This window comes from Diadema antillarum, unplaced genomic scaffold (genome assembly GCF_040938485.1).
Source record: "Diadema antillarum isolate AM-2024a unplaced genomic scaffold, OU_Dant_1.0 scf00000098, whole genome shotgun sequence".
NCBI lineage: Eukaryota > Metazoa > Echinodermata > Echinoidea > Diadematoida > Diadematidae > Diadema > Diadema antillarum.
The window spans coordinates 1,394,440-1,417,311 of NW_027270987.1; the positions used below are offsets into that span (position 1 = coordinate 1,394,440).

Below are 22,872 nucleotides of genomic sequence, written 5' to 3' on the forward strand. Positions count from 1 at the left end.
ATGGACAAGAACCCGAAATATGATGAGGAGTCGAGTTGGAGGAGAAAGGGCAATACTGAGTACATGTATATGGACATTTCCTTGTAAGTGTGACTTTAAAATCATTACGTAAATCGTACATGATGAACCTGCAAGGCTTTACTATGTATTTAAAAAGAGTTCCTTATGTACTACCACTCTAAAGCTCTAACACCAACTCCAACCCTATAATTCCTTTACCTTGAAAGATTAAAGAAATGTTGATAACTGTAGTTTTCATTATAATACCAGGTTTATGTCTTTATCCAATTTATTGCTAAAAAATTCATTATTACTTGTAGGATTGATTTTATTATGAAGGATATGGACCTTGTGTCACATTCAAAGCCACAAAGTATCTTCAATTCATGTGATGTAAACTTCATTACACTTGATTTTCTTTTTGCATTGAAATTATATAAAGATTTGCATGGTTAGTCATCTACCAGTAAATGAATGTAACTGTGCATCTTTGACTACAAGTACAATTGTACTACAATGTTAGGGAGAACACTACAGAATGACTAGACTGGAAAACTTGAAATGGATAGATTCTGGTCAAATATGTTAATCCATCATCAACCATCCATGATGACCTTTGAACTCCACACGGGTATGATTTGGTAGTTGCACAAATAAGTGTACATGGTCTTTGGCATTTTATTGGAGGAACGTTCAATTTTTTTGTGGTATTATGTTCCATATTATAAAAAAAAAACAACAAACCATGAGGTGTAGATGTTCTTTATGAATGCTAGTAACCACTTTGTAAGAAACATTGTGAACAGTTTATTCTTGAAATAGATATGAACATGTGTGCCTTGTGTTAAATTGGCATGATTGCTAATTGAGTTTTTCAACTTCTAAATTATCAAGTACACTTGTAATTCTTTCGAAAGAAGCATGATCTGGATATCATGATCTAGACTGACAAAAGGAACGATGATGATATCTTGTCTTTAAATGATTTGTATATATTTATGATCTATTAATATGAAATATATCAATAATACATGGGGTTGCAACCTTTTTGAAATGCAGTTTGACTTATATGAGCTTCGATACTCTTCGTTGCAATAGCTAGTATCTTGCGATAATTGCACTAAAATGATAAAAACCATGTACAGGAAGTTGAATATCTGCCTGATATTTGCTATGTGGCAGGTAAGAAATGAGTGAATTTGAAATTATTCTATTATTTTCCTTTTTATGTGTGTGTGTGTGTCAGAGAATTTGAAGGGACTCCACCAGAGATTGAAGATGCAGTCTTCAAGTACATTCTCACGCTGGCTCTAAGGCAACTTCATGGCGACATCGGAGCAGCCATGACGTTAGATCTTTTGAGATACCAGCCAGACGACCTGCGGGCAATCCTCAGATTTCATCACAGGTAATCTGTCGTCAGTACAGTGGATCCTTGTTATAACAAGGTCGGATATGGCGAGGTAATGTTATGTAACAAGGACATTTCAGTGGTTCCCTAGCAGCTTGTTATCAAGAGGTCCCCCTGTATATCTTTCTCTCCGAAGTTATTTGATTTCATGCATTAAAGGGGTGTGCAGGATGACGTGATGACCTGGAAGTGGCTTTGTTTGGACAGAAGTCTGCACAACAAAGTGAAAGCAGAGTTCTATTGATATGCCTGCAGAACTGTTGATTTTCACTCTAAAATGTACACATATGCATAAGAAATGTCTGAAATAATGCTGTGATAATACAATATCAGTTGGGCAATGGCACAAAGGTGAAATATTAGCCAAAAAGGTTCACTGAAAGTACTACATTTTAGATTATCAACAATTGACAAATCGGGCAACAGCAGTATCCCCTGGATCTTATGGGCTGGATTGAATAACATGCAGTTTGTTGGAAAATGATTGCTAGAGCACATTCGATCATCATGTAAAGTTCTTCCTACCTACAACTGATGGGGAGAGTGCTTCAGGAATAAAAGTTGTGTACTACCAGTACTTTCAAAATTATTTTACACCTTTGATCTCAAAATACTCCAAATCAACTCAATATCCTGGCAAATCAGGAGGAGGAAAGAAGACTATTAAGTGTTTGTTTGTTTGCTTTGGGTTGTTGTTGTTGTTTTGTTTTTTTGAACGAATGTTTAAAGCTAAAAAGTGAATTCAGGGAAGTGCATAGGCCAGGACATTTTCTGTATTGAAATGAGATGTAGATGTGTGTGTTGAACATCCACATGATGGGATATCTTCATCTTTACAGTGGACTGGTGAAACTCTGGAGTGCATTGACCATGTACGGGTACTACAATGACCGGAGATGTGTCTTCATTGTACACAAGGTGAGCGGCTACCATGATAGTTTTCTATGGAAGCAGAGTCATGACCTTTTCGCTGCCTTACTATAAAAAAATTCTGCTAAAATTTAACAGCATTTGATATCTGTACAATTCATACAGGAAATATTCCTCAAGAGGATATGTGATAAATCAGGTTTGCATTTTGCCTTGCCTGCGATTCAGTGTATGGTGAATGCATTTGCAGCTGGTAGCCACTTCGTGAATGGGACCGAGCAAGGAACTACACTGTACCATTGGCTAATTGCACCAGCAATCTGTGTGACAGTGTTTTAAGTAATTAATGAAATTAATGGGCAGCTGAGAGAAATTTGACAAAGCATTCACATGCAAAAACAAAATTTGAAGTGATAAGGAAAGTGTGCATAATTTTTCTTTTGTCCATCCCCTTATAACTTGCTTTGAAAGTTGTAATTGAAATTGGTACAATTTGGTCACAAGTAGGCTGTAATGGTAACCACTTTATAGCCACGCCCATCCACCCCCCCCCCCCCCCCCCAACATGCCATCATGACCTGCTCTATCACGCATTTTATTTTGTTTCTACATTTACAGGTGTCCCCACATCTCTCCTCACTGGCTGTGGACAGCAGGCAAGGGGTCCTTGAATTACTGAGCGGCTGTGGTTGAGGAAAAGAACAGTGCCCTCATGCTCATTTGCAAGATTGACTTCATTAAAAGAGAGGATGCTTGAAAGTTCTGTTGACACACACATTTTCAAGACTATTATATGCTGCTGATGTGATTAGCCTCGTGCATTTCGCAGAAAGGTGTGGAGCTTGCCGAGTTCACATCGCATTGGCTAAGAGAGTGTGATGAGTGAGAAGACTTTATACATGCAGTCACAAGATCAAGAAAATTAATTTCAGGTGGTTGCAGACAATTCTTCCACATATTACTGGTATACAGTCACTTAATATGAGTTATGCCACATTCTTCAAGAGATCCAAAGTTTTGAACTAGGATGTATTTTCTTCATGAAATATACAGTATAAGAAAATATGTTTTACACTGAAAAATGTTTCATTTTCTAAAACTTGAATTAGCAAGCAGAGCATATGAAAGTTTCCCGTTTTCAAACCAAGACATGACTGTTGCCTTCAAAACATATTTGTTTACTGTCCATCAGTATGTTTCTAGATCTGCAGAGGTTGGTGCCCCTAGAAATCACTATGTAACTCTTCATCACAGGGAAATTGATGTGTACTAACTGTGAAAGACTGTCTACCTTGGTAATCATTCCCTACCCCACCCCTAGTACAAGTTCCCCAACAAATTAAGAGTAAACTTACATTCACCCCACTACATCGAGGGGGTGAAAGGCATGAATGTTTCAGGCCCCTTTCCCTGTGGCCATATTGCATTCACTTTTGCATATCGACTGCTGAACTATGGATTCAGATCTCAGTAGAATTTACACAAAGGTAGAGTACGACATAGCAGTTACTGCTAGTATGGTAATAATTAGTCTGTTCCTTTTCACCACAGGTATGCTGCTATAGAGGAATTGTGTTTTGTATCACATTATCCTTTAAATTGTGATATTCTGTCATGACCTATAAACATGGGTTACACAGATTACCAGTGTAGCAACATAAGCATTGGCTCATCTATCCATATATTTGTGTCAATGTTTTGCTTTGTAAATTTAATTAATTTCATGTTATTAATTTCATAATGGGTATATGTTTTTATCTTTTATTTATTTATTTTGTTAGTGGGGGGGGGGGGTTCTATTCTACTCCATTACAGCGAATCGCAATTAAAACCAACATTCTCCTGAACTTTCAGTCCTGAAGTGTATGGGCACTAGAATTCACATACAGTGTATGGGGCGTTACAGTGGATATCTGCCAAACTAATAATAAATGTGTGAAATCAAACAAATGTTTGTCAGTTATTGGACAGGATATTGTATAGTTAACACCTTGAGAGAGTCGGCTAGGTCACAGGACCATGTTACTAACATTGTACAGTCAACCTTTTAAGTCAACCTCACATAAGTTGAATAATCGCCCAAGTTGAAGGTCTTTTCAAATCCTTATCTCTTTATATTCTATTGATTTTAATCCCTCATAAGAAGCTACAGTGTATTTCTACAGTCCAAATAGATTCGACCTAGGCAAGGTTGACTGTACTGTACATTTGCTTGAGCATGTTATGTTGCTACGTTTCTACAAAAATAAATTTCAGAATGCCAATTCATTACTCATTGGTGTAGAATGGCTCGTTATAATGTTCTCAGAAGGTTGTCTTTGCTGTGGTGATGTACACTTGTGAATTGTTTTGAAATAGATGAGACCAAACTTTTTATCACTATGCTGATGAACACTTGTCCCATATATTGTTGTGAAATACATGTAGATTAGACATTCATCATAAAGGTACAGTATTTTGTGGTGTGTGGAAATGCCGTGTATTTTGTGATAACTGTGGGGAAAATAAGAATGTGTGAATACTGTACTTTCTTGTACTGTATTTTGTCCACAAGTAACTGAGGTATTACATGTAATGTCATTACATGTAACCAGTCAGCAAAAATTGTTGTACATGTACTAGAGAACAAAAGATTAATGGTGCAAAACTTTCCACTTGGAGAGGATGGATGAACGAATGCATGGGTCATGTTTGTAAGTACATTTGTAATAATCATACGGGGGAATCTTCATCAGAGAAGATAGAAATATGAACAGAATGCATCAGTGAAGTTTAAGGAAATTTGAACAGATTGTTACAGAAGTTAGAAATATTGATAGTTTTGGTGAACTCTATGCGCAGTCATGGCTGGATTGGAAGGTTACAACAGTTCAAAATGTCACTTTTTAAATATAAAAAGTCATCCCACATTTTCAATTTTTAGTGCTTAATTGACTTTGGAAAACAGAAGGACTAGATATCTACTACATGTACATGTATATACAGTGTATAATACCCTTCACATGTATGTGTCAGTAATGTATAAAGGGAAGATGCATTTTTCATTAATCATTTTATTTCTCTCTAAACTCTCATATCATTCAATTACAGTGACATCACAAATTGATGTCGACTTCTTATTTAGTCATAATGGCACATGAATGTCACCAAAACTCTACAATATTAATGTCTGAAAAGATTTCCTCAAATTCCACTGATGTGTTCTACTAATAATTTCTCATTCACTGAATCAACACATTTGGGGTGAATATCTCAACCAACTGAATAAAGAAAAGAAAAGAAAAAAGAAGCAATCTGTGCTTAACTTACTTAAATGGAAGTACAGTGACTACATGAGACGAGAAATCATTCAACATACAGTAACAGGCTCACCAGCAAAAAAGATTCAAACAGGCACCTCAGATCTTTTAGCATGACATTCATAATCACTGTATTGGGATTTATTTATCTTTTATTTTATCTTTTGTGTGTGTGTGTGTGTGTGTGTGTTAGGTTCCGTCTTGGCACATTTCATTGGCAGATAACATCGTACCTCAATTACAATTGTATGGGTTCATCTTGGTAGCACAAAGTGTTTATATAAAAATGAAGATAAGAATTGAAGTACATGAATTGTAGGTTGCTGGCTCTAGGAGAATAAATGAATTTCCATTTTCCTCTCGCATGATTGAGCAAAGCTGGCAACATTCACACATCAAAATTCTGACTAGTCTGAGATTTCGATAAGCAACAACTTGAATGTTACAAGTTCTCAATGGGTAGTAAATCCCCACTAAGGGAGGCATATATAAAGACAAAACCCTCTGTTGGGACATGAAGAGACATTTGAATTTTCAGGGAGACTCCTGCAGAATCAGGTATACTTGTCATTTCTGAGTGTCTCACCCCACCACCTCCCCCTCCCCCTCCCCCCAAGAAAAGTGTGCACCCACAACCAAAATATTTAGCTGCTACTGTGGAATGAATTTTTTTTTTTTAAACCATAAATCCAATTTTTTTTTTTTTTTTTTTTTTTTTTTTTTTTGGGGGGGGGGGGGGTGGAAGGGGGGTTCCCACTTTCGTCCTATTCAAACTCTTAGCCAGGAGACTTGATACATGAGACTGGTGACACTTCCTATACTTACACATCCCTTAGAAAACTCAATTTCATTCAACCTTGCCAAGTCTTATCACTAAGATTTCTATGAGTTCCCATTAAAGTGAAGCAAACAGAAGCCTGTAATGAACCACACTTCAGTTGACCTTTCATTGACATGCAATCTACAGATTTGCTAGGACAGTTTTCATTACAAGCACATCGAAGTGATGCCATCCAAACAGTCTCATGAAGTGATAATCCCTGGTCCAGGGCAATCTAACTCTCCAAAGATAGGATTTCAAAGTATGATTTGGCAGTGGTGTCATGTTTGATCACCTAAATCATACAGTTCCATCAATTCTGTGATGATTCCTTGAATGATGTCTTCATCAATGTCATCAGAAAAAGCCTGCAATAAAATAAGTGAACGAAAAAATTACATATACCAGGAAAGTCTGTTGTTAGCTCATTAGGTTTGAATGAAATCGGAGTGAGTAAACTCTCATGTTTATCTATTTGAATTTAATGAATTTGCATCTGTACACTGTTTTTTTCCAGGCATTGTTCACATATGTACAAGCAACATATTTTTAGAGTTGGATAATCTAGCTTCTCGGTAGTAAAAGACAGCTAGACTCAAAGAGAAATATGCTACTCCATGCATTATTGTAATTGTGGAATTGGAAAAAGTGAATGTCTTCATTAAAAAAAAAAACCACAAAAAAAACCAAACTATTATTCTGAAAGGCTTCCCCCCCCCCCCCTCCTGGGATTAACTACATTGGATATAACATTTCTGTTTACCAGGTAAACAGAAAGTTTTTATGTCTTTCATGTCAAAATGTTTCATTTCTCACTTTGCACAATAGTAATAACACAAAGTCATTAAGTATTCAAAAGCATGGCCAAAATTACCCTGAGATTTTTTTTGAAGTGCTCCTCCAAAACATTGGAGGAATGAAACACAAGCCATTATAATTCATTCAATCACAATACAATAATTACCAACAAAGTTAGCATTCTATAAGACAGATCATAAATGTTGTGTTGCACAGTAAACCTTCTAAAAAAAAAACCATGATTATCATCAACATTAGGCGAGTATATAGTCTACCTTCCACCATGGAACCTTGGCTTCGGTATTTAGTGGCACCTCCAGACCATAGCACTGCAGAGAGAAGTACAGTACTGCCACCGCCATATGCTGGGGCTTGGTCCTCAGCCCAATGTCACCATGGTAACTGTCACGCAGCATGGCCCATGCCGTCCTGCATACAGGTGTCTGCGTCCAAGTCGCCGGGTCAAACCAGTCGGCCATCGACTTCAGATAGTGCACAAGATATTTGTGTGGTAGGTCACCAACCTAATGAAGACAAATATATAGTATACACATACGAATTCACATAATCAGTGATTAGAGGAGGAATATGAGTAATGAACATAGTGTCAGCTGAGAACAAAATGTACATTTAGACCATATAATATTAAGTAGTTACCCCTTTGTGCTTCAAAATCAATTTCAAAGTCTGGGCTTTGAAACAAAGGCAAAAAGTCAGGCAGATCTATAATTAATGCATATACTGTAAAAGTGGATATCTTCGCGCGACTAATTTTTCGCACTTGGCCGGGTCAGAAGAGTTTCGCATGTTTTTAATTCCGCAGAATCTAGACGTCAGGCACAGGAACATATGGCAAGCAAAAATATTCGCGGGCTTTTATTTTCGCGCTAGTTTCTGGTTGCGCGAAATGCGCGAAAATTTCAACACCGCGAAAATTTCCACTTTTACAGTATTACACAACAACAGATCTTACTGACAAATGCATTTCGAATTCACATCATGTACTTTTTTTTTCCCACATGAAAGCACTTCGCACATGAGGCTGTACATTATGTGTGCATGTGTCTGAAATGTTGATGCAATTGTTATTGTTTTACTGTTTACAGGCTGTTTCTTACCACACATTGAGTAGTTTCCTGGATAATTTGTGGAATTAAATCACATCATCCTACACATTTATATTACTACCTACCTTTGGGTTGTATTTCAGCATGCGGATGAGAAGAAGCTCACAGTTCACAATGCTGTCTCGCAATTCCCAGTAATGTTTCCCGACTTCCAAAGGTGTACCATCTTTGTGCAAGATTCTACAAATAAACGACAGTTGCAAGACTAATGATGTGAAAGACTTCATGCGTGTCAATATCACAGCATTTACTAATTATTCTGTGCAATCTTTTATCAAATCAACTGAAGAAGTAAAATGTGAGGGTTTTTTTGGCCATCTGTGAGAATACATATTAGGCAAATATCAGAGTATAACACTGGAAATTTTGATAATACTGTTTTCATTGTTCTAAAGCAAGAGGAGCAAAAGCACCTGAAATAGGAGGAGTAACATCACTGAAAGGACTCATTTTGCTCATATTGGACGAACTTTACTCACCTGTAGCAAACATTGACAATGTCCCTCAGCTTGATATGCTGTTCCTCCACCTTTGTTGCTAGGTAGATTGCTGTGGCTCCAATCAGGAAAGGGTCGTAGTCACTGAGCCGACACTCGGCGAAGAAGCGATGGTAAATGGAGCAGGCTGATGCCAGTGTCACAGACTCAAGATGAAGTTTGATTCCGGCTTCCATCATATATTGAAGAACCTGCATACCAGGTACAAACCATAACATACCATATCATACCAAATTGTAAAACAAGAGATTTATATGGAGATCAAGAGCTTAATTCAAATTGAGCTGAGATTTAACAAATTAAAGAGATCTTGTCATTCATTAAGCTTAAACAGGTAAGCAATTTGAGCCCTGGATTTTACTGCATATTTACTTCTGATATTGGCAGACCTTTCATCCACTTGACACAATACCCTGTCGCACAATTTGAAATATACTCAATGAAACATCTACAATCTCAGTCACAATGAGACTATCAACACACAAATTAGTTGTCTAGGTGCTTTGATATAGAATCTGCCATGCTGTTATTTGTTTCTGTTCTTTCCTTTCTGGAGATTAGAGTATAAATATAACCATAAAACAGAACCCGTGTTTTATTCCCTTTTTGAAGTTCATATGCAATATTTATAGTATGCAAGGAAAACATCCAACTTCCTTACTGTACCCACCTTGAAGTGCCTTTTCTTGACCTCTTTATGTCTCTCTGGACATCCTGTCTCCATCTTACGCTCTTCAGTCTTTGTCACTTGCACTGAGTTTTTGATACTACTCATGACAGCTGCCGACCTAACATAAAAACAAAGGAGTGAGTTAACACCCTGCCTGATATGGGAAGATGAAGTTGAATATTGTGTAGAATTTCAGAACAGCAATGCTGGGCCAGCCTAAATTCACCCCAAGTGATTACCACATCTCAAATCATATGCCACCATATGGCTACTACATGTAAACAATTACATCTACTGCACTGGTGCTTGGTAATGGACCTGAATACAGAGGCTTAAAGCCTGCATTCAGTAACATTCAACATCCATAGGTATCCATTTGGGTAGGTAGGTAGATTAATCTTGTACAGTAATGTGCCGACAGTTTGACCTGCATTGTGTTAAAGAGTCTAGAAGACTTAAGATTTTGATGCCCGATAACCGATGCCCAATACCTAATGCCCGATACCGGATGCCCAATACCACTACGTACTAGACCGAAAATCCTACTATCCACAGCCTGAACGAACGTATAGTATTTATACAGCGTATACAATTATACAAGGCATGCATGATACTTGGTAGCGCTATCATCAAGCTGCAGCCACTGATCTCTTAACTGTTTACAGGAAATATTTCCTGTAGGGCCTAGAGTAGTGACTGCCGCTGACTGCTGCTGCGCTGCACCGGTCTGGCTGGCTGGCTGGCTGGCTGGCTGGCTGGCATGGCCGGCCACATCACCATCCATTGAGGGGTGGGAATGCGCGTGCACCAAACCCGAGGCCTCAGGTTAGAAAGTATTCTGTATCTCTGAGAAAACTTGCATTGCAACACAGCCAACAGATGAGAAAGTTTGTGACAAGAAAAAAAAAAGTGGGGAGAAATGACGATGAGAATGATTTTTTGCGAATAGAAAATAAAGTAGTTCAAACTTTCCATCGTTGTGATGTTCAAGTGTCAACAAATTTACGCAATGATAATTTTTGTAGATAGACCCCTAACTAACAGTTACATTGGAATTGCTTTATGTGTTTGTGTGTTAGCTGTAGCTGTATCTGTATCCAGCGACCCTATCCCTAAACCTAACCCTAATCCTAATCCTAACCCTAACCATCAAACCCTAACCCTAACCCTAACCCTAACCCCAACCCTAACCCTAACCCTAACCCTAACCATAACCATAACCAAAAACCCTAACCCAACTGGGCGCATGGGCCGGGGCCACGCGGCGCGCCTGTACGTGTGGTTGTATGACATAGTATGTAAGAACGTTATCTCATGATCTATACACTGCCTTTTTGGCAACATGCTTTGCTACGTATGGGACTGAAATACTGGCTACGAGCCCATCTAGCTTTGAATAAAAAATCTTTTAACTTTGACTAAATTTGATATAGCAGCTTAAATCTGTCATTGATTTATTAATAGTAATCACACGCGAACACTGCTATCTCTATACTACAATTTACATACTTACATTTACAATATTGTGGAGAAATCAGTCACCGATGTTGGGGCTCGTCTGCCGATATTTGTGCAACACGCATGCGTACAACAAATTCGTTCAAAATAATCACGCGAAATAATTTGAACGCAAGAAGACGCCGACTTCTTGTTTATAAGTTGGACAAAGTGATAAAAATCAACAATATGGCGAGCGTATTGGTAAGAGCAAGTATTTACCCGTATTGGTATTGTTCTACATGTTAAATTCACCGAATAGCTACTAAGCACTTCAATGTCCTCTAATCCACAAATTTAGTGGCTATGCGGAAACCGGCAAGTCACCAGAATGCAGACGTGTATTAGCCCCATCTACTGTAATCTGTGTAGTGTGTACTGTACTTGGCTTGGCCTGGGCGGGCCCGGGTGCAGCCAATAAATAATTTTGCCAAGGCAGTAAGTGGACATAATGTCCTCTGTGATACTACCAACACTGGAAACTAGTTGAGAGTGAGACTCCCATAGGCCAATGCTATAATTTAGGAGTTAAAATGAGTGAGATCAATAGTAATGCATGCAAATGAAATAAAGTTTTAGAATGAAAAAGGACCAAAATCAGTTCGGGAAACCCACTCACAAGGGGGGCCCCTCCTTATAAGTAACCCGTCCCCCTTATAAGTAACCCCGTCCCCCTTATAAGTAACCCCCGGGGCACCCCTTATAAGGAGTCTCCACGCTTTTTTGCAATGCAACGCGAAAATTAAAGGACTGCGGCAATTCACTTGATTATGTCCATAAAGCTTCACAAGTTTCCTAGTTACTCACGAAATTTGAGCAAAATCGGTTTGAGGCATCATATCTAAAATCATGGATTTAAATGCGATGTCAAACGACCCATGCGAATGCTGTAATGCGAGCGATTACTGGCGCGAGTGTCGCCAGGCGCGGCGGCGCGGCAATGCTTGAGTGCAGACGTGGCGACTGAGTACGGAGACTCTCTCGTACTCAGTCGCCACGTCTGCACTCAAGCATTGCCGCGCCGCCGCGCCTGGCGACACTCGCGCCAGTAATCGCTCGCATTACAGCATTCGCATGGGTCGTTTGACATCGCATTTAAATCCATGATTTTAGATATGATGCCTCAAACCGATTTTGCTCAAATTTCGTGAGTAACTAGGAAACTTGTGAAGCTTTATGGACATAATCAAGCGAATTGCCGCAGTCCTTTCATTTTCGCGTTGCATTGCAAAAAAGCGTGGAGACTCCTTATAAGGGGTGCCCCGGGGGTTACTTATAAGGGGGACGGGGTTACTTATAAGGGGGACGGGTTACTTATAAGGAGGGGCCCCCCTTGTGAGTGGGTTTCCCGAACTGAAATGTGTGTTTCATGCTCAATGTGCGAGAGTTGGCAGCCCTTGGTAAAGGATAAGTTCACCTTCCCAGACATGTGGGTTGAATGAATGCAGCAATATTAGGAGAACACATCAATGAGAGTTTGAGGAAAATCAGACAATCCGTTCAAAAGTTAAAATTTTTTTTAAGTTTCTGCTCAGTCACGGCTGGATGAGAATAGCTTGTGATGTCACATGTGTACAACTAGACCTAGATCTATATGAAGAAAGTGTTCAGAAAAATCAACATATTTTCACTTTTTTCGCATAACAAAAGAACACTTGACTTCTCTCTTTCAGAAGGCAGGGGGAATAATATTACCCTTAACATACATCAGTACCAAGTCGGAGAAATGTGCACTTTATTCAAAAAGTAAAGTTTTGTGACAATCTCTCTTTATTTTCCTTAGACCGTCTATATCGTTGTATGCATGTGACATCATACACCGTAGCAGTCTTCTCATCCAGCAGTGATTGCACAGATACTTTAAAAATTCATGACTTTTTAACAGATTGTCAGATTTTCCCCAAACTTTCACTAATGTGGTGTACTAATATTGTTGCATTCACTCAATCCCCATGTATATGAAGGTGGACTTGTCCTTTAATTGTTGATCCCTGCTCGTCCATTCATTTAAAATCCTGAAAGAAGGACGAAGGTCTACGACTGGTTGCGGTTCCGTTGTGTGCCAATGCACAGCACCCTGTTTGTCTCTTCTCAATCACGCCGCGCAGGGAAGGGCATTAGAGCCACCATGTAGCGTACCATATGTGCTTTCATTATGCACACTCGCGTTGACACATACACACACTGCATCCCAACGCAAAATCTCACACACATGCACACATCACAGCACCAGAACACATGCTATGGAACCCGCGGTGCCTGATAGATACTCAAATTTGCACGCACTGCTCGATTAGGGTAAAATCTCGCACCGATAATATAGGGCTATAAAGTGCACAATTACCAATTTTACTGTTTGAAATGAGAGGTGACAGAAAGCACGACAATGCTAATGCCGTAAAGAAAATATAAGGTGAATTTCACAAAATTCCATTTTTCATGAAATGTTTACATTCCATCGACTTAAAAGTTAAAGACAACATGTCAACACTAACAGTCAGTTATCAAGGTCATAGCTGTCACATGAGTGAAAAACAAGTGAAATTCTTTGTAGAGTCTACTCTAGCACAAATAATTGATTACAGGGAGCTCTCACTTTTATAATGATTTAGTAAATGCAAGCTGCCCATAATTAGACCATAACACCATCCAAAATTTGACCGCCTACTACATGCCAAAACCTATGCTTTTGCGCTCAGTCAAACCTTGGCATGGGAGGTCAAACCTTGAACTGGTGCAGGTGCCAATACTTGGATTATTGAATAATGATTATCATATTGATCTATATACTGAACAAATGTATATTAAATAAGTAGGGCACACATTATCACATTAGATTTGCGCATTTACCTTCAGGGATTAATTTTTGCGTGTCCACTGTTATTTATTGTAGACATACGTTTTGTTACTGCTTGTTTAAACTCTCTCCCACAGGAGGACCCCACCCTGGAGAGAAATTACAAAGGGCACAGGGATACAATAACCAGTGTTGACTTTAATCCCAATATGAAGCAACTAGGTGAGCTTTTAGTATTATTTCTTTACACTTTTATGTGATTATCATTCAAATGACAGTTTAAATAAATCATCTCTGTTGAATTATTAGTTCAGAATCTTTTGCATAATTTCCCTCCTTTTGTTCTGAATAGAATTTTTTTCCTTGTGTATGATTCATTCAACCTCCAGTGTACAGATGATACATATTTATTATTGACTGTGTTTCCCTCAAATGAACTATTTTATGGTGAATGTGTAGTACTATTAATGGCACTAAGGGCATGTTTAGTTATATTTACCCAAATAAAATGAGGTATGAAGGAAATACTTATTGTCCTTAACCCAGTGTTTTCAATGCTTGATAAGTAATGATCATATGAACATAAAGACATCTATTTTTTCCCTTTTTCTTAATCGAGTGTTTACTGGGTATTCTTTTTGTTTTCCCTTCAGATTTTTCAATATGACTCATGCTATTGCAACGATCAACAAATTGTCCTTACAAAATAAACACTGATTATTCAGTGTTTGAACAATCTCACTAGAGTATATGTCATATGCCCATGATTTTTTTATCAAGGTTATTATTCAAACACTGAATAATTGATGCTTATTTATGCCGATAAAGGGCAATTGTCAATCAGCTGCAATTTAAAAAAAAAGAAATCGATGCAAGAATTCATCAATTTTAATCATGATTACTGTCCTTTAAATCATTTAACATAGGATGTCTCTTGTTCCCTTTGAAGCTCAAAACAAGGTACTGAAGATTTATTTTGATATAGCACAATTCTACTGACTGCAGAACATTACTGGTACTTCCATCAATATTTTGTTAACTACCCGTATTCAAACAACTTGGTGTGAGATCATTAATTCAAGTGAATCATGCTCTCATCATTCTCTCCTATAAAGCCTCTGGGGGTATGGACTCCTGCCTGATGGTATGGAACTTCAAGGCTCAGATGAGGGCCTTTCGATTCGTAGGTCACAAAGATGCCGTGCTCTCTGTCAATTTCTCCCCATCCGGACACCTCGTGGCGTCGGCATCGCGAGACAAGACGGTCAGGCTGTGGATTCCCAGTGTGTGAGTCAATTGTCTTTGCAACAAAGAAATCACATTATATCGGCAAATCTAGTACCTGTATTTTGTCCTTTCATGTGTTTGTCCACATGTGTATGAATTTTATTCACTCATGTTGCAGTTATATTTAACTTCATTTTGATTCTTTTTCCTTCCATTTATGAGGATCCTGATAGGATTAGTCTTGACGATGATGCACCATTCTAAGGAGATTGAGTCTTTGCAAACAATAGGAGAAAAGAGCGTTGATGTACTTTCCCACTGCTGAACTAGAAGTTGATTCAAGAGTGAATATTTTCGTGCTGTTGTAATAGCAAATGCTTCCTTTTTTTTTCAGACAGGTGGTGTTAGTCCAAAGAGCTGGAGAATAAGCTCTTGCTTAGGGTTGAAAATTACAAATGCCCACCCATCTTATTGTCATGTCATATTTCCTTGAACTTTGAACACCATGAAGATATTAAGGTCTTAAAGGTGCATGGGCCCGGTGTTTTAGTCAAATGCGTACGCGGGCGCATGGCGCAAGTTTCCTATAGAGACCTACGCTATCGACTCCTCTGTAGCGCTTACGCTGTGGCCCACTTCCCCAAGTCCGAAGAAGTCCGATTCACTGTAGTCAGTGGTCCGATCACAGTTCGGCTCATGATTCGGCTCAGGGGGATGACAGCTCTAGCAAACTTCTTTTGTGATGTCATAATAACAAGCACATATGCACGCACCCTGGCATTACTACAGACTGCGCGATGCGCAGAGAAGACAACGAAGGCAACGTTACTTAGCAACACCTATGCACTTTACTCTTGATGACAGCTCAACTTCGGTAATCTTCGTATCAATGCTAACGGTGATCAGCAGTATCATCAACAGCGCCCTCTACACTACCGGGACTATGCACCTTTGATAATGAATTTGTTTCCTATCTTAATTTAGTTCAATTTTCTATTCAGTTTCTTCTTATACTTAACCACAAGTGATTGAATGTGTTCATAAATAATAGATAAGACATCAATCTCTTGAACTTGGAATAGGGATACATGTAGAAATTAGGATGAGAGTAAATTTGTATGTTTTTCAGATTACATTTGTATGCACAATTCAAAGCAAGCTTTGTTTTTAGATGTTCCTTTGTGTTCCAAATGATAGTATTCCTGATTTTGTTTTCTGTTTCGTACCAAATCTTTAATTCTTTAGGAAGGGAGAATCAACTGTGTACAAAGCTCACACAGCTACTGTGCGTAGTGTGCAGTTTTCTAACGATGGCCAGTTCCTGCTCACAGCATCTGATGACAAAACTGTCAAGGTAACCCATAATGCTTCCAACCGATTTCGTAGAATACAAGTTTATTTCTGTGCATTGATTTGATGTGATAACATAGATGATCATTACTGCTCAGACCAGCTTCAACTTATGTTGCATTCTTGTATAGTGTCTTTTTATGAAAGTTTTGTTTTCATGGAAAATGTGCTTAAAACACTATTTTCTGTTGTTATTGTTCAATGCCCAGTACAATTTTGCAGATTTGCAAAATAAACAACCAGATCATACATGGTTATAATTGTGTAAGCATTTGCCTGTAAAGCATGTCATGTTTGTATAAAACACACAGAGTCAAGTTGAAAAAGAAGTGTGCTACATGCATTTCAGAGTCCTGCAAAAATGCAGTGTCATCTCCAAGATTGGTTTTTGGCTTGTCAAAAGACAGTGAGCTTTTTCATCATCCTTTACCAGTGTAACACTGAAATTCAATGTCAGTATGTACTGAAGTAAAGACATTGAGCCACATTTAAGTTTGGAAGAATTTGTCATCAATCATATCAACTCCTTGCTCATACAACATACCCACCACATCTATCCATTTTCACTGACAGAAATTCAAGAGGTTTAAGCAAAGGTGTAACCTGCATGAAATGCTAATGATACAATTATTACTGGTAAACAAGATAAAAGGAGTAATAGCATATTATGCATCTCTTGTGGGGTCCCAGATATGGACGGTCCACAGACAGAGGTTCCAGTTCTCCCTCACTCAGCACGCAAACTGGGTACGCTGCGCCAAGTGGTCCCCCGACGGCCGGCTCATCGTGTCCGGGAGTGATGACAAGACTGTCAAGGTCTGGGACAGGACCAGCAAGGAATGCATCCACACGTTCTTTGAGCACGGAGGGTGAGTGTTTTCGGCTCTCAAACTGCTTCACAAAGTCTGCATTAACCCATTGAGGACGGTTTGATTTTGCTACAACATGCATTTCCCATAGACGCTTGCCCGAGTATACTCGGAACTCGTCCTCAACGGGTTAAACACCTGATAGTGTGGGGAAAGAAGGTTGACTGGGGGGTGTTTCATCAATTTGGTCAGCGCTGACAAGTTGTCAGTCTCCGACAATTTCAGCAAAATCCTTGGTTTTGATTGGCTGAGATGCTCCTGTCACTGACTGTTACCATGGTGATTGTCAGAGACTAACAACTTGTCAGCGCTGACAACTTTCATGAAACACTACCCTAATCATTGAATCAATCTTCATTCGCTTCCCACCAGGGTACATTCAGAAGCCATGACGAGCACAGAACTGCTAGAATAGATTCGCCTGTCAGCGAATATGTTCATGAATGTGTACACTCATCGCTTATGTTTTGCTCCAGGCGAGGCTCTTCGGGTGTGTGTGTATTGACATATAGAACAATGATAAAGAGCATATGGTACGCAATTTGTTACAGGAATTCCCAATTATTTTTGAGTCTGGCCCGCCTTGACATTGCGTGATATTCCTACACTATTGGGTCTTTAAAATATCTATTCAAAGTTTGTCCCTTTTAGACACTGAGACTGTTATTGATATAGATTATTATACATGTAGACCATGTGTGGTGTGATGAATGTTACAGTACTTGGCTATCTTCATTCTAATTTCTTTGTTTGAGCCATGTATTCCTACGTGTCTGTTCTTTCTATGTGAAAGATTTGCATTTTTTCCCTGAAAAGGTCAAGTGCAATTTAACCCATGAGTTGCTCAGTGATTTCACTGAATTTGCCTGTGTACATACCATGGTATATGTGTGTACTTGCAGCAAGTCACTGTTTTTGTTTGTTATCGATTGTCAGATTTCAATGCTTTTTGTAAAGTGTAGAGGAGTGCCCTCTATTGCTTGTAGTGAGCACAGTCTGTTTGCCTAGATGGTGTGGAGTACTTTGGGATTGTAAAAACAAGTGAAAAAATGCTTAGACTTAAAGTAGACTATAGTAGCTTCCACAGGCTAATTGATTACACTATCGGTATTTCACATACTTTTGAAGTAAACAAAGATTTATATGGCCATGTGCTTAGATGCAAAGTTATGAAGTTGGTTTCTCTTTGGCTGATTTCTGACATTTTACTCAATTTGCACCATTAATTGATGAGCAATTTCTATCTTGGACTTTCCCTCAAGAATTTCATTTCATCTCTGGGAGTATGGTATATAGTAGAATCTAGATCATCTATGCCTGCCTTTGCTTTTTATCTAAATCTAATTCTGAATCCAGTCCTTACATTTATCATAAAAGTCATGGAGGAACTTGTATTTATTGTATATGTACATAAGTGTGTAAATGTGTTTGTGTGTACATGCGTGTGCAGGAGGTTGCAATCTCTACAACTTCGGACTTTCCATAACTTCTCTAGCTGTCCTGACATTTAAATCAAATCAGACATGTTTTTTGCAGAACCCTTTTCTCACAAAATAGCTGATCCAGATTTGGCTATCAATGAAAATTTTTCTCGAGATTAAAAAGGTCAGAGGCAAGTGAACTCTCTGTGAAGTCAGCTGCAAATGGCAGGCATGAACTTGGGGACAATGTCCTTCATTGATTGACATAAGAAACAAAACTTCCTGTGCAGCAAAGATTTAAATGCACCCTGTACTGATATTTTGGTGTTTATAGTAACAACTTAGTGGAGAACACATATCAATTGACAACCGACTACACCGTGTATTAGAAATCATACATATATTGTTTCAGAGTAAATTTACAGAACTTTCATAAGTAAACACAGTGCCAAAAGCTGTAAATACCTGTCCAATACTAAGAATCTGATTTCCCCGCCCCCCCCCCTCCAGCTTTGCTCACTCAGTTGCCTTTCACCCAAGTGGTACCTGCATCGCAGCGGCCGGCACCGACAGCACAGTGAAGGTCTGGGACATCAGAATGAACAAATTGCTGCAGCATTACCAAGGTAGGTTGACACCATGTGTCTCCGCTGTTGTTAGCAAGATAACCTTTTGATGTTGAATTTATGTCTCTTACTCACATACCAAGTTCCAAAGTTAATGACTGCAGAGAAGCATTGACATGTGATCCAACATTTCATCATCCCCAAGTTCGTGTTATTTGGATGCACAGTATATGTGGCCAAGGAGTAGGCCTACTATGTGTTCCTTTATTTTTGTTCGGTTGTTGTAGTGATGAATGATGCCTTTCAATTTGCCTTCTGTTAATTTGATTGAGAATGAATACCAAGTCAAGTTTATCCCGTTTTCTGGTCTTCTTCTCCCACTCTGTACCCCCCCCCCCCCCATGCATATTCCAAGTTTTCATGTGCTCAACTGTCATATCCATTATCCTCTTCCTTTGCTAAATACATCTAAATAGCTCATTTGATGAATCCGCAATTCTAATTGGTTGAAAATGGGGGCATAGATAAGATTGAATTGCCTTCTGCCACATAGTACCCAAACTGCCCCATAGTAAGCTGCCCACTTTTGGTTCGTAGCAGTATGTACATGTACTGTCGATGCTTGGCTTCAATAGCACAAGATGTGACCCTTGTCTGGTGGCTTAGTGGATAGTGCCCTGGACTCTTTAGTAGGAGATCCTGTGTTCAAGTCCTACTTGCCCCAAGGTCCATTGTCATCCCAAGTCCTCTGCTGTCCTCCCCCAGCCCCCATTGCCTTCCCTAATCCCTTTGCCCAATTTCCTCTCTGTAACACCCTGAGAGAGTTGTCTCATTTTATTGTGAAACAATTGATTTGCGACTCTGACAGCACACTTCCTATGTCCGTGAAGAGGACATTGCCCCACACGTGACAGGCCACATGTGAAGGCATGCCATACTGCCTTCCCGTTTTTCCAGGACTGCTTTCCTGCCCCTTTCAATTAGGTAGGGGCGCCAGCACTCAATTTCTCACGTCCCTGGAAATGGCTGGAAATGGGCTCCAAATTGAATGTGTCCTGCAGAGGGACCATCTCGCACACTTGTCCTTGGAGAGATGGTGGGCGTGGCAGTGTGGCGAAAGACTGTCAGCCCATGGGCACTCGGCAGTGGGCGTGGTTATACCGTGAAGAGTTCTAATGTGGGATTCTAACATGAGTTGGCATGTCAGTGCACTTTGTCATACATCAGTGATAAATTTTCTGTTGGATGAAAGGAATCACTGAATTTCCTAACCCCTCAGAATATTCAAATAGACACTCTCTTTAATATATCAGCACAAGCAATCCTTTGCTGGAGACAGGAACATCTGATACTGTATACGCTATATATTTCGCGGGGGTTTTATTTTCGCGAATTTCGCGAGTCGGGAGCTATTCGCGAAATTAACAACACGCGAAAATATTACCTTCCAAAATGAATCCCTTGCCTTGATGATACAAACATTTCAGTACTAGTATACCATGTCGCGGCTTACTGAACAGACCATACTGGCTAAGCTTGTTTACGTACATACAGCACGTCCACGTCTATACTTACGAATACTGTAGAGAGCCAATCCATTATCGCAAGGGGACCACTCGTCAGAAATCTAGCGCGATGGAATTAACCACTTCAAAAATGTTGAATTCTAACTTACTAGTTCGCAGAGTTTGGTAAGTTTTTTTCATGCAGTGTATAACTAGTATCATTCTTATTTGCTAGTAAGTTGAAAATTCACACTTTCTTTGCCACTTCATATTTTCTCTGGTCCCCCAATCGCGAATTTAACCACTCGCGAAAATGTGTGACAGCGGCAATTCGCGAATATTTATGTACGCGAAAATTATAGCGTATACAGTAAGTAAATAGTTCATTAGAATCAAATACAGATCATGTTTTTGTAACCTTGCAAAAGTAACAGGATGCAATTCTATTTCCTGAGTATTGTTGCTATAAGGGTCTATGCTTTGCTGTGATATTCTGCAAGAACAGAGGAGAAACAACTAGACAGTGTTAACTTCATGAGTATCATGATAAAGCCAATACTTTACACATATCATATTTCCTGGCATCTTACAATTGAGGTTCACATTAATCAAAGTGTACAATTGTTCATCACCCAATCCTTGGAAACTTGATTCTACTTGATGTACAGTCCACATGCACACTTAACCATTAATAACTCACTTTCAACACTACTGGACACTCAACAGAGTAGCACTTACTCTATGTCTGGCTGCACAGAGATAGGGTTGCATTTTCACCACTTCTCTTTCTCAGAATCATGTAATTGTCTCTAAATATCATATGCTGTACTCCAGTCTGAATCACTTTCCCCTATCTGTATGACTTCAAGCTTTACATTTCTGTACAGTGATGAAAGCAGCCTAAGCACTGAATATCATTTCAGTTCAGTGGCGTTAAAGACTATTTTGTGCTTACTGCTCATTCACAAGCAATTTCATTGTGCAAATTAGTTATTCTTACATCGCAGTTTACATCATGAAGAGCAATTTGTCAGTTAGTTGTAATTTCACCAAATCAGGTAATAATATAAACTCTGTCCAATCCACTGTCACCAATCATCAGCATGCAGACTCATAATTGCAGTTTTGGCAGTAATAGAATAAACCTATTGTATCTGAAATCAAATTTGCTGAGTTGCTGACATATAAGTTATATATATTTGTTTTTTTCTTAAACAGTCTGTCATGTTTTCCATTCATGTTCTGCTATCCTCATGCATTTTCCTTGGCATATTTGTAGTAGATCTGTCCACAGGACTTAATATGGCTCTGATTGTGTCCATGTTTATTTTGGACATACATTTGATCAACATGACTCAGATACAGGTGTGAATCTCTTTAATTAAGTAGGCCTAGAGGCAGAGGTACTAATCTGAAGCCCAAGGTGGTAGCTTTAGATTAACACCCCAGGTTTAGACCCTAAACAGTTCATAGCTGAGACTGAGCCTTCAACTATTCCGTCCAGTTTACATCAGTCATCACTTTTAAAAGAGTGAATGAGAGAATAAATGAGGGAATGGCATTGACATCCTTTTCATATTCCACCAAAAATTTGTCAGTAAAAATCAGAGAGGGTGAAACTGATATGATGCAAGTAGAAAAATTTATCTTGAAGAAAATTTAAAGCAAATCCAAAGAAACTCCAAAGAAACACACACAAAACGAAGTTCTACAAAGCAGTAGACTATGTGATGACTGTCCCACATTGAACGTATTGAATTAATCTTCTGTCCAATGTGGTCCTTCACAAAATCACAGCCAAACACCCACTATGGGACAAAATATGTTTTCTTCTTTTTCTTTCTTGAAAGTTGTCTTTACTGTGTATGTTGTCACTATCTGTGTTGTTAAACTGTCTTTCAGTGATTTTTTACCAAGCATTTCATACAAAGATTATACAATGGCCTCCAGTCGCGCACTGAGCCATGATTGTAGAAATGAAGTTGTAGCTCATTGCTTAAGATTCCTCCTTGTTTTCAATTTTGAAAATTTATGAATCCCGTCATTGATCTACATGTATGGCAGCTTCTGTTTACTCATATGTGGAAAATTATTTAAGTATATGATTGTAACTGCATGACAATTACAGCAAAGAAATTTATATCATAT

General features: G+C 38.8%; 3 protein-coding genes across 3 annotated transcripts in view; 2 read left to right on the top strand and 1 right to left on the bottom strand.

The window, feature by feature from the left end:
• Positions 1-3,929, top strand: LOC139718651 (ribonuclease P protein subunit p14-like). The gene is made up of 4 exons (XM_071630110.1): positions 1-83; positions 1,247-1,408; positions 2,251-2,329; positions 2,900-3,929. Exons 1-4 carry the CDS (start codon positions 1-3, stop codon positions 2,972-2,974), a joined length of 399 nt encoding a protein of 132 aa, XP_071486211.1. The 3' UTR covers positions 2,975-3,929.
• A 2,752-nt stretch (positions 3,930-6,681) lies between these two features.
• Positions 6,682-11,065, bottom strand: LOC139718653 (cyclin-Q-like). Its single transcript, XM_071630111.1, has 6 exons — positions 11,006-11,065; positions 9,493-9,610; positions 8,805-9,013; positions 8,391-8,505; positions 7,474-7,722; positions 6,682-6,768 (listed from the first exon to the last, which is right to left on the bottom strand). Coding segments are annotated over exons 1-6 (780 nt in total). The 5' UTR covers positions 11,008-11,065.
• Positions 11,066-11,111: 46 nt separating this feature from the next.
• LOC139718625 (uncharacterized) overlaps positions 11,112-22,872 on the top strand; it is a 51,814-nt gene continuing 40,053 nt past the window's right edge. Inside the window, exons 1-6 of the mRNA XM_071630083.1 lie at positions 11,112-11,193; positions 13,924-14,008; positions 14,902-15,073; positions 16,259-16,367; positions 17,054-17,232; positions 19,164-19,279. Coding sequence (XP_071486184.1) covers positions 11,179-11,193; positions 13,924-14,008; positions 14,902-15,073; positions 16,259-16,367; positions 17,054-17,232; positions 19,164-19,279 — 676 coding nt within the window. The 5' untranslated portion in view covers positions 11,112-11,178. The remainder of the gene's footprint in view (positions 11,194-13,923; positions 14,009-14,901; positions 15,074-16,258; positions 16,368-17,053; positions 17,233-19,163; positions 19,280-22,872) is intronic.